Genomic DNA, 12,742 nt, shown 5'->3' with positions numbered 1-12,742 from the left:
CTGGTCGGGGAACTAAGATCCCTCCTACAAGTCACACAGCACAGCCAAAAAAATTTTCTTCATCAGAAGGAAAGATCTCTTTAAGATTAAGAAAAGAGATTATGATTAATATTTTAAAAATACTAGTAATGTAAAAAAGAAATATAAATTGCCAGTAAAATTAATATTATAGAAGTCAATAATTGAAATGCAAATAAAATGATATTTTTAATCTTTGGGAAGATTGGAAAAAATTGACAAAATATACTTCAGAGGGGGCTTCCCTGGTGGCGCAGTGGTTACAAATCTGCCTGCCAATGCAGGGGACATGGACCGGGGAAGCCCTTGGCTCTTCTTTTTACCCACTTATTTTATTCCTGAAATGTTTTTGCCAGAATGTGAATAAACTACATCCTTTTGGGGAAAAAAAAATTGAGATAATTAAGTAAACATAAAAGGATATATATCTGCCATTGAAAATGTCCATCAATATGGGATTAAGTTATGATGTATCCATTCAATAGGATACTATTCAGCTATTAAAAATGGTGATGTGGGGACTTACCTGGTGGCGCAGTGGTTGGGAATCCGCCTGCCAATGCAGGGGACACGGGTTCGAGCCCTGGTACGGGAAGATCCCACATGCCGCGGAGCAACTAAGCCCATGCGCCACAGGTACTGAGCCTGCGCTCTAGAGCCCGTGAGCTACAACTACTGAGCCTACGTGCCGCAGCTACTGATGCCTGTGCGCCTAGAGCCTGTGCTCCACAACAAGAGAAGCACCGCCAATGAAAAGCCCACGCAACGCAACAAAGAGTAGATCCCACTTGCCGCAACTAGAGAAAGCCGGTGCGCAGCAACGAAGACCCAACACAGCCAAAATAAATAAATTAATTAATTAATTTTTAAAAATGGTGATGTATTGTAGATTCATATTTATTACAGTGGCAATAGGTCCTCGACATGCCCTTTTTCTTTCTGAACAATAAGTAATAGCATGCCTAATGGGACCTCATTTATATAAAATTGTACGTCTGTGTAAGTGTAGACAGATTTCTGGAAAATAAATACTCATTAAAACGGTTATCTCTTGAGTGGTGGCCTATTGGGATTTTTTGTGTGTTTTTTTTTAAATACTGTTAGTTTTCTTTATACTAAGTATTTATCATTTTTATACATGAAGAAGGAAAGATTTTTTTCCCCTTTCCGAACAAATGCATATGTCTAGTTTATCCCTTCTGCTTGTTAAATGACTTTGTGGATAGCAAGAAATATAGCTTTTAAGCCAGTACCTGATCAATTTCTGCAAATACCTAAATCTAACAAGGTCTGTAGAACCTTTGTAATGTAATACCTAAGGGCCATGGTTTGGGATGCTCTACTACTGCCATTGAAGTTATCCAGGAACTAGCTGAACTGGTGCAGATGGTTGGGGAGTTCTGAACTCCAGAGCCCAGGGCATTGACTGAAATTTTTAATGCCACACCCAGCTGTAGCTAACTTCTTTTAAGACTTGATTTTTAAAGAACAAAGTCAAGTTTAAACTTCTGCTTTTTTTTTTGTTTGTTTGTTTTTGCGGTACGCGGGCCTCTCACTGTTGTGGCCTCTCCCGTTGCGGAGCACAGGCTCCGGACGCGCAGGCTCAGCGGCCATGGCTCACGGGCCCAGCTGCTCCGCAGCATGTGGGATCTTCCCGGACCGGGGCACAAACCCGCGTCCCCTGCATCGGCAGGTGGACTCTCAACCACTGCTCCACCAGGGAAGCCCAACTTCTGTTGTTTTGATTTACTTTTTCTCAGCTTTGTTTAAGTATAATTGATAAATAAAATTGTAAGATATATAAAGCATACCTCATAAGGATTTAATATATGTAAGCACTGTGAAAAGATTTCTCCCATCTAGTTCATTAACACATCCATCACCGCACATATCTATCTTTTTTTGTTTGTGTGAGAGAACATTTAAGTTCTGCTCTCTTAGCAGATTTCCCTTACACAATATAGTGTTATCAACTGTAGTCACCATGTTATACATTTACACCTCAGACCTTATTTATTCATCTTATAGCTGAAACTTTATACCCTTTCATCAGCCTTTCCCTGTTTTTCCCATACCCCTGGCAATCACTTTTCCTACTCTCTGTTTCTATGAGTTTGATTTTTGAAAAAAGATTCTACATATAAGTGATACCATGCAGTATTAGTTTTTGTTGATTTACTTTGGGTTAACAAAAGAGTATCTGAATTTATTGCATGCACCTGCCCTTGCTGGTAGAAACATTAGAAGTCATTCTCTTCATATATGTCAGGTATTATTTTAATCATTCAATTGGGGGTGGAAGTAAAATTCCTGCTCTTCAAAATCTCACTGTCTCCTAGAGCACTGGGACAGTCAAGAGACCATTTCAGTGAACCGTGCTATGGCAGCACACAGGAGGGCTTTTGACCCAGGTGTTGATGTGTTTCTTGGGGGTTTGAGTGGCTGTTCAAGTAAGATTTTCCAGAGGAAACATTTGTACTGAATTTTCAATTTCAGTTCAGACATCCAGACTGCAGTTTGAAAGATTAAACACGAATTAGCCAAACCCAGGAAAGGGATATGAGGATTATGTAGGCAGAGGCAAAAGCCTGTAGGCATGCAGGGTCTGGTACATGTTGGGAACTGCAAGTCGTTCAGCGTGATCGGGATTTGAGGCAGTGTAGGCAAGAAAGGAAGCCTGGAGAAGTCAGATCATGAAGGATCTTGTTAGCTGTCAATGAGTTTCTTCCTCTGGACTTCCTTGTAAATACAGCCTTTGTTCATGTAGGTTGGGATTCTTTGAGTCATCTTTGACTCTTTGAGGCTCCCTCCCTTCCCTTAAACTCCCTCATAATTAGGCACCAAATCTTGTCAATTTTGGGAACTTGGATTGAAGTGGAATGATGACAAGCTAGATGTACACTCTGTTCTTTATGGCAGGCTGTAACTTAGTGTTTTTAATTTCTAGGGCTTAGTGCTGGCTCACAGACCCTTAAAAATGTCTAAATGAAGGGAGTTCAAAAGAGAAAATGTTTAGTATTTTTACATGTGACCATGTATAACTTTTCTGTTCTCCATTTTGTTATAGAAAATCTAATGGTCTTAGGAGGCCTGGTTGAAAAGTCGGCACTTGGATAATTTAAAATCTTGAAAATGAAATCAGACCTGTTAGTAAGATCTATCTTATCAGTGCACTGGTGGGTGGCTGAAGCAATGTTATAGTCAGGGAAGAAAAGTGTCAGACAGCTTTTAACAATTTGATTTTAATGAATGTACACCAGTTTACATAGTGTGTGTGGCTTTTTTTTGTGTGTGCCCAAGAACAATCTTCTTGTGACTGTCCCAGTAGAGATTAATTTTTTAGTTAGAGGAAAAATAGTGAACATGTATATTTATTGCTTTTCACTTGTCACAGTTAATAATGTGGGTACATGCTTCCTTGAACTTATGGGTATGTACTGTAATTATTTTGTGTTTAACTATAAGAGGAAGACTGTATGCAGAGATGGTTAACATTTGAAACAATTAGGCGTTGTTGTAGTGAAATAGTTGTGCCATTTTGAAAGCAAATTATGTATCTGAGGAACATCTTGTGAAACAACTTTTATGATTATCAGCGACACAGCTGCTAAAAGTATTATCGTGGTGGAATTGAATCTTTTGTTATTTGGGTCACATAACCAGCAACTGAACTTTTATACTTGTAACTATATAAGACCCTTATTAAGAAATAAGTAGAAGAGAGGTGTCATAAAGTGTTTTCATATATGGCCTTAAGAAGAACAAGGTATTTGTTACCATATAAAGCTAGAGTGATAGTATTATAATATAATCCTACTCATGCATATATTTGATATTTTTAAACCCCTTAATTTTTTATTTTAATTTATTATTATTATTTTGGCTGTGCCGCACGGCATGTGGGATCTTAGTTCCCCAACCAGGGATTGAACCCATGCCCCCTGCAGTGGAAGCATGGAGTCTTAACCACTGGACCACCAGGGAAGTCCCTTAATTTTTTAATTTTTAAAGCATAAATTACCTAAGCCTATTGCCTTCTCCCTTCCAAAAAAAAAAAAAAATGGAGATATGAGACTCTTTTTTATACATCACCTCTAACTTCCCATTACCTCTAGTACTTTTTTGTTTGTTTTGTTTTTAGTTTTTATTTTTGGCTTATATCTAAATACATATCCTGTAGCTTGAAATGGAAAATATATTTGCATATGTGGCTTTAAGTATAGCTCCTATAGGCTGGTTAGTATGGTTTCTTACAGTCTATTTATTATAACAAAAATTAAGATATGTGCCTTACAGAGCTAATTAAAATGGAATTTCACCTGTAACTTTATCTTAGGTGCCTTATATCCTTTTGAGTATAGGTGGTATAACGATAAATGAGTATTTTACATATTATACCTACTTAATCTTAAAACCAAGATGAACATTTTTTAAATGGATAGATATACATTTGTATTATTTTCTTTTTTTCTTTTGTAGAGATGATTGTAGTTGTAAGAAATAATGTGGAGATCTTTTGTACACTTCGCCCTTTTTTCTCCACTGATAACATTTTGTAGAACTCTATAGTATTTTGACATTGTACAATCCACTGCTCTTATTCAGATTTCTTCAGTTGTACTTATTTCTGTGTGTGTGTGTTGAATTCTATACTGCTTAATCTCCTTTGTATGTTTGTATATTCACCACCACAGTCAAGATATTGAATAGTTCCCTATCACCAGGGTCCTGCATGTTGCCCTTTTATAACACCTACTTCTCTCCTGCCACTTCACCTTCCCTCCCCTATCTATTAGTGGACCCCTGGCAACCACTGATCTTTCTTCCATTTCTAAAAGTTCCTCATTTCAAAAATGTTGTACAAATGAAGTCATACAGCAGGTAACCATTTGAGATTGACTATTTTTACTCAGTATAATTCTCTGGAGATTCATCAAAGTTTGTGTGAATCAAGAGCTTATTCTTTTTATTACTCACTTTTTGTATTTAAGTTAGAGAGCCTCTACTTAGTTTCTACTTTGTTTCCTTCCTAATCTATTTTTATCTCTCTCTCTCTTTTTTTTTTTTTTTTGCGTACGCGGGCCTCTCACTGTTGTGGCCTCTCCTGTTGCGGAGCACAGTCTCCGGACGCGCAGGCTCAGCGGCCATGGCTCACGGGCCCAGCCGCTCCGTGGCATGTGAGATCTTCCCGGACCGGAGCACGAACCCGTGTCCCCTGCATTGGCAGGCGGACTCTCAACCACTGCACCACCAGGGAAGCCCCTAATCTATTTTTAAAATAAATGTATTTGTCTTAATTCTAGGTGACAAAGCAAGACCGCCTTCCTCCAGCCCCTCTAGCATCATCCGCCGTACCTCTTCCCTGGATACACTTGCTGCGCCGTACCTTGCAGGGCACTGGCCTCGTGATGGTCATGGGCAAGCTGCTCCCTGCATGCGGGACAAGGCCACACAGGTAGGGTTATTACAGTTCTTATCTTGAAGTGTTTCACTCTGAAACCATTTTCATAATATTATTTGTTCTACTCTGTGCTCAAATTTGTCAAATATTAGTGTGTGTTAGCATTATCTGGGAAGCTTATCAAGAGTCCAGATCCCCAGGCTTGACCTTCACATATTCTCTAGTAGGTTTTGGTTGAGGCTTGGGAATGTGCATTTTAAACAGTACCCAAAGTAATTCCGATACATACAGATAATATATGCACATACTTTTCTCCCACTTACTTTTTTTTTTTTTGCCTGTGGCTTAGTTCCCCAGCTGGGGATCAAACCTGGGCCCCGAGAGTGAAAGTGCAGAGTCCTAACCACTGGACTGGCAGGGAATTCCCCTCCCACTTACTCTTTATAGTCAGTTCAGAACATCACAAGATATTTAATATACGGAATTTGGACTTAAAAATCTGTTACAGTAAAGATTACTTTAGTTTCCGTCCAACCTTATATTTTTGTGCTCAAAAATCTTCGTGTGTTGCAAGATGGGGATTATATGCTATTGCTGGTAGAGTCTGTAAATGTAAATATCCGACAAAGGGACTCTGGAAGCAAAGTTTTGTACTTTTAAATTTATAAAAAGTTTTAATTAAAAAAGTCTTAAGAGGTCATTTGATGTACCTCCTAGTCTTACAGATGAGGAAACTGAAGTCCAAAATCATAGAGCCAGTTGATGATGCGTCTCAGTTAAATATTAAATATTTGTCTAGTCATTTATTCAATGTTTCTCATATTCATTAGATGGTGCTCCCATGAAGGCAGAAACTGTGTCTGGCTTGTTCATTTCTGTATTTTCATCCTCAGGACTTAGTACTGTACCTGATGGAATAAGCACTCAAGGAATATTTGCAAAGGACTGAATGAGCAGAACAGTTAAAGTTTTATGGCTAGTGAAGAAAGAAAATCATTTAAAGAGTTAAAAGACTCTTTATACTGATTGTTGAAAATCAGCTAAGGTACATCTTGATTTAGCCTTCAAATTTACATCACTGATGGTTGCTTGATCTCAGCACTTTGTGAGAGAATATCCTTTTACAAGACCAAGTAAATACACTTTGCAGTGTTTTTTGGATTTACATACTGGTTTCTAGAATTCCAGATGTTCCTGGTGGACTTAGTTTGTTTTCTGTTCTGATACTCTTGAAACTGAGCCCCATTGTTAGGGTAGATGCTTGGGATTCGAAATTACCTTGAGGGTTATACTCCAGTTGCAACTACGGAAATGAAAATGCAGAGTCCATACTCATTAAAAGTAATGAATCTTTTCTGAAATTGTGACTTTTTAAACCGAAGAGTTCTGTAGAACTCTGCATTTATTCAAAATCTGTAACTTTGCTGAGATTAGGACACGTTGTATAGAAAATGAATACAAATTCTTTTCCCACTTTGGTTATTACAGAATATTGAGCAGCATTCCCTGTGCTATACAGTAGAATTTGAAAAAGACTAGATACATGTATATGTATAACTGAATCACTTTGCTGTACACAATATTGTTAATCAGCTACGCTCCAATATAAAATTAAAAACTAACACAACATTGTTAATTAGCTATGCTCCAATATAAAATTTTTTTAAAAAAGGAAATGAATACAGTCTCTACTTGCTTTCTGCTTAATCCACAGGTCGTGTTTAAATTAGTATGGGTGCATTTCCTTGAACATTTCTGCAACCCTCTTTCTTTGCTCTGTAGTTTCAGGTTCAGTGTGTTGAGATATTTTGTCTTACCGGTAAGAATATACATTCTTATAAGCCGTTGGGAGCCCCTTGATCTGTAGAAGCAGTTCAGTAAGTCTTTCGAGTTACTGTGACCCAGCTGTGGCTGTGACCACAGCTGTGGACAAGTTGCTGTGACCTAGCTCTGGCTACCACTTGACTGGTGTTCCTGTTTTTTTCTTTTGTTTGGAATGCTTTCCCACCATTTGCCTGGACAGCTTACACTCTGATGCTTATAGCAGCCTCCCCCGATCCTATAGAACCTTGCCTACCTACTTTCCCTGTCCTTCCAGGTCTGGATTAGGTGCCTTTCTTAGGGAACCTCAGTCATCACATATTATAATTGGCTATTTATTCCTTCTGTCCTAGAAAAAACTCTTTCAGAATAAAAACTCTCTAACTTCAGTACCTAGTCTAGTGCCTGATACATTAGAAGGTGCATAATAGCTTTCCAGTATACAATGTAAAATTGAACAAAATTGAAACATGCTTAATTAAAACTCAATTTTACTTTTTATTAATACCTGAGTGTCTTATAATAAAGGCACAGCTTCTTAGTTGAACAAAGAAAGCAATTATCTTTTGAAGTAGCAGTTTAAGTAAAATTAATGATTTTGCCGAGTATTTTTTCCTGCCTGAACATCTTATCACTGAAATTAACAAAGCTGTCTTTTGCTCTTTATGCTTATTTTTACCTTACCAACTAATATTCTTGTCCTCATCTTTAATTTGTTCTTAAATCTATAGGAGACTTTTATATTCCTTTGCTTTTCCTTGAATTTTTATACTTAAAATTAATATCTTTAGTAATTTCTCTAATTTTTTAAAATTTTTATTTGGGGAAAAAGTCCCAAGTTTATAGAAGAGTCCCAAGAGTAGTAGATTGAACACCCTATACTCCTCACCTATGTTTACCAATAAACATTTTTGCATATTTTGTTTTCTTTGTGTATATATAATTGTTATTATTACTGTTGTTATTATTTGCTAATTGTTAATAATTTACAGAAATTCTGACTCTTCTCAAATACTTCAGGATGTATATGAACAAAGACTTAAAAACTATTACCAAAGTAATTATCAAATTCAGGAGATTTAACATTGATACAATGCTACTATTTAATATGTGATACATAGACACATTTTTTTTCAGTTTCCCCAATGATGTTATCTGTAGCAGTTTCTCCCGTAAGCTAGGACCCAGTGAAGGAGCACAGGTGGCATTTAGATATCATGTTTCTTTAGAATCCTTTAATCTGGAACAGTTTCTCAGCTTTTCTTTGTCTTTCATGACATTGATATTTTTAAGAATGCAAGCTAGTATTTTTGTTGAATCTTCTTAGCCTGTGTTTATCTGTTTTTTAAACTGTTAGATTCAGTAATAACATTTTTGGCAGGAGTACTATATGTGTTGTGTGTTCCTCTCTGTGCATGTGCATCAAGAGGTGCCCGATGTCAGTAATGTTAAGTCTGACCCACCAGATTATCTTTGTAACTGTATGTACATAGTCTGTGGGGAAATATTTGAGACTGTAAATATCCTGTTCCCCAACAAGCTTTCATGCATTGGTTTTGGCATTCGTTGATGATTCTTGCTTGAATCAACAATTACTGTAGTAGTTCCAAATGATGATTTTCTAACTCTATTGTCATACTTCCTGCATTTATTTGTTGGTCTAATACTTTTTTCTTTAACCATTTTTATTTTTTTTAATTAATTTTTATTGGAGTATAGTTGATTTTTAATGTTGTGTTTCTGCTGTACAGCAATGTGACTCAGTTATACATATACATATATCCACTCTTTTTTAGATTCTCTTCCCATATAGGTCATTACAGAGTACTGAGTAGAGTTCCCTGTGCTATATAGTAGGTTCTTATTAGTTATGTTTTGTATATAGTAGTGTGCATATGTCAATCCCAATCTCCCAATTTTTCCCTCCCCCCCATGCCCCTTGGTAACCATAAGTTTGTTTTCTATATCGGTGACTCTGTTTTGTAAGTAGGTTCGTTTGCACCATTTTTTTAGATTCCACACATAAGCGATATCATATGATATTTGTCTTTCTCTGTCTGACTTACTTTGCTCAGTATGACAATCTCTAGGTCCATCTGTGTCAGTGCACATGGCATTATTTCATTCTTTTTTCATGGCTGAGTAATATTCCATTGCATATATGTATCACGTCTTCTTTGTCCATTCCTCCATTGATGGACATTTAGGTTGCTTCCATATCCTGGCTATTGTAAATAGTGCTTGTATGCTGCAATGAACACTGGGGTACATGTATCTTTTTGAATTATGGTTTTCTCCAGATATATGCCCAGGATTGGTTTTGCTGGATCATATGGTAGCTCTATTTTTAGTTTTTTAAGGAACCTCCATTATGTTCTCCATAGTGGCTGTACCAATTTACATTCCCACCAACAATGTAGGAGGGTTCCCTTTTCTCCACACCCTCTCCAGCATTTACTGTTTGGAGATTTCTTGATGATGGCCATTCTGACTGGTGTGAAGTGATACCTTATTATAGTTTTGGTTTGCATTTCTCTGACAATTAGTGACATTGAGCATCTTTTCATGTGCCTCTTGGCCATCTGTATATCTTCTTTGGAGAAATGTCTATTTAGGTCTTCTGCCCATTTTTAGATGGGGTTTCCTTTTTTTTTTCGGATATTGAGCTGCTGTTTGTATGTTTTGGAGATTAATCCCTTGTCAGTCACTTCATTTGCAAATATTTTCTCCCATTCTGTGCGTTGTCTTTTTGTTTTGTTTATGGTTTCCTTTGCTGTGCAAAAGCTTTGAAGTTTCATTAGGTCCCGTTTTTGTTTTTATTTTCACATTAGGAGGTGGATCAAAAAAGATCTTGCTGCAATTTATGTCAGAGAGTGTTCTGCCTTTGTTTTCCTCTAAGAGTTTTATAGTATCTGGTCTTACATCTATGAATTGATAAAGTTGCAGGATACAAAATTAATACACAGAAATCTCTTGCATTCCTATATACTAACAATGAAAGATCAGAAAGAGAAATTAAGGAAACAATCCCACTTACCATCACATCAAAAAGAATAAAATACCTAGGAATAAACCTACCTAAGGAGGCAAAAGACCTGTACTCAGAAAACTATAAGATACTGATGAAAGAAATCAAAGATGACACAAGCAGGTTGAGAGACGTACCATGTTCTTGGATTGGAAGAATCAATATTGTCAAAATGACTGTACTACCCAAAGTAATCTACAGATTTAATGCATTCTGTATCAAATTACCAATAGCATTTTTTTCACAGAATTAGAACAAAAAATTTTGCAATTTGTATAGAAGCACAAAAGATGCCAAATAGCCAAAGCAATATTGAGAAAGAAAAATGGAGCTGGAAGAATCAGGCTCCCTGACTGCAGACTGTATTACAAAGCTACAGTCATCAAGACAGTATGATACTGGCACAAAAACAGAAAGATAGATCAATGGAACAGGATAGAAAGTCCAGAGATAAACCCACGCAGCTATGGTCAACTAATCTATGACAAAGGAGGCAAGAATATACAACGGAGGGAAGACAGTCTCTTCAATAAGTGGTGCTGGGAAAACTGGACAGCTACATGTAAAATAATGAAATTGTAATGTTCTCTAACTCCATACACAAAAATAAACTCAAAATGGATTAAAGGTCTAATACTTTTTGATAGAATTATTTCTGTATGGAATTGTCCTAAGTGGATTTTATAAAACGTCAGTTGATATGACTTAAGATTCTGGGGTTTTTCCCGCGTTTTAACTTTTTACTAATTAAATGTTCAACATACCAAAAAATTGGAAGGGTATGACAGCTGTCATTAGATTCAACAGTTTTAAACATAGCCATATTTGATTTACCAATCTTTGTATTTTTATGTGTGTGTTTCTCTGCTTTCTGAAAGTGTGTTGCAGATGTCATGACACTTTATCCCTAAATCTTTCAGCATATATCTTCTAAGAATAAGGGTATTTCCTATATAATCACAGTAGCATTAGCTTACCTAGGAAAATTAATAATTACATAATATCATGTAACACCCAAATCCAGTTCATGTTAAAGTTTACCCAAGATCTCTTCCTTCCTTCCTTCCTTTCACCAGGATCCAATCTGAGATTCATGCATTGTACTTGCTTTCTCTTCGTTCCTTTTAATTAATTAATTAATTAATTATATTTATTTTTAGCTGCATTGGGTCTTCATTGCTGTGCACGGGCTTTCTCTAGTTGCAGTGAGTGGGGGCTACTCTTTGTTGTGGTGAGCGGGCTTCTCATTGTGGTGGCTTCTCTTGTTGCGGAGCACAGGCTCTAGGCATGTGGGCTTCAGTAGTTTTGGCACACGGGCTCAGTAGTTGTGGCTCACAGGCTCTAGAGTGCAGGCTCAGTAGTGTGGAGCACGGGCTTAGTTGCTCCGCAGCATGAGGGATCTTCCCAGACCAGGGCTGGAACCCATGTCCCCTGCATTGGCAGGCAGATTTTTAACCACCGTGCAACCAGGAAGCCCACTTCCTTTTAATTTAGCACAGTTCATCTCATACTTTCTTTTGGTCTTAAAAACATTGTTATTTTATGTTATTTTATGAATTATACTACATATTTGTAAAGGAGATACTTTATTCTTTTTGAATTAGCAAGTAACTGTAGAATACTTTTTTGCATTATGTGAATATCCTGTTCCCTAGTACCTTTCACTTAATGGTTTTAGTGTCCATTGATGATCCTTGCCTAAATCACTTATTTCCCTGGAGGTTGCCCCCCAGAAAGGTGATTTTTTTTTTCCTTAAACACAAGATAGCATATTGTATACATTCTTCTGCAACTTTGTTTTCACTTAAGGACACCATTCTATCCATATAGAAAAATTTCCCCTTAAAAGTTTTTTTCCATCTTATATATAAAGAGGTATTATTTTGAATAGGCTTTACATTCATTCATAAAAGTACAAAATTTGAGAGGTATCTTCTTCCCATGAGGCAGCCACTGATAACAGATTCTTTTGTTACCATGTGTATTCTTCCAGATGTACTTTACACGTGTGTATATTCTTTCTAGCACTCCTATATATAAAGGTAGTTGCTATACATACTGTACCGAGCCTTGAGTTTTTCTTTCTTTTTCTTTAATAGTATTTAAAAATTTTATTTATTTACATTTACACGTATTTTTGGCTGTGTTGGGTCTTCGTTGCTGTGCGCAGGCGTTCTCTAGTTGCGGCTAGCAGGGGCTACTCTTGGTTGGGGTGCACAGGCTTCTCATTGCGGTGGCGTCTCCTGTTGCAGAGCACGGGCTCTAGGTGTGTGGGCTTCAGTAGTTGTGGCACGCGGACTCAGTAGTTGTGGCTCGTGGTCTCTAGAGCACAGGCTCAGTAGTTGTGGCACACGGGCTTAGTTGCGCCACAGCATGTGGGATCTTTCCAGACCAGGGCTCAAACCTGTGTCCCCTGCATTGGCAGGCGGATTCTTAACCACTGTGCCCCCAGGGAAGTCCGAGCCTTTAGTTTT

At 37.3% G+C, this 12,742-nt stretch overlaps 1 protein-coding gene across 1 annotated transcript in view; it reads left to right on the top strand.

Annotated features, from left to right (window-relative positions):
* Window positions 1-12,742, top strand: part of FAM117B (family with sequence similarity 117 member B) — a gene marked incomplete at its 3' end in the record, with an annotated part of 85,995 nt that overhangs the window by 44,649 nt on the left and 28,604 nt on the right. Inside the window, exon 2 of the mRNA XM_082658554.1 lies at window positions 5,322-5,473. Within this exon, the coding sequence (XP_082514680.1) occupies window positions 5,322-5,473 (152 nt within the window). The remainder of the gene's footprint in view (window positions 1-5,321; window positions 5,474-12,742) is intronic.

The sequence above is a fragment of the Grampus griseus genome, assembly GCF_964374135.1.
Source record: "Grampus griseus genome assembly, chromosome: 7".
NCBI lineage: Eukaryota > Metazoa > Chordata > Mammalia > Artiodactyla > Delphinidae > Grampus > Grampus griseus.
Note: the sequence above shows the minus strand (reverse complement) of the source record. Positions and strands in the feature narration are given on the sequence as shown.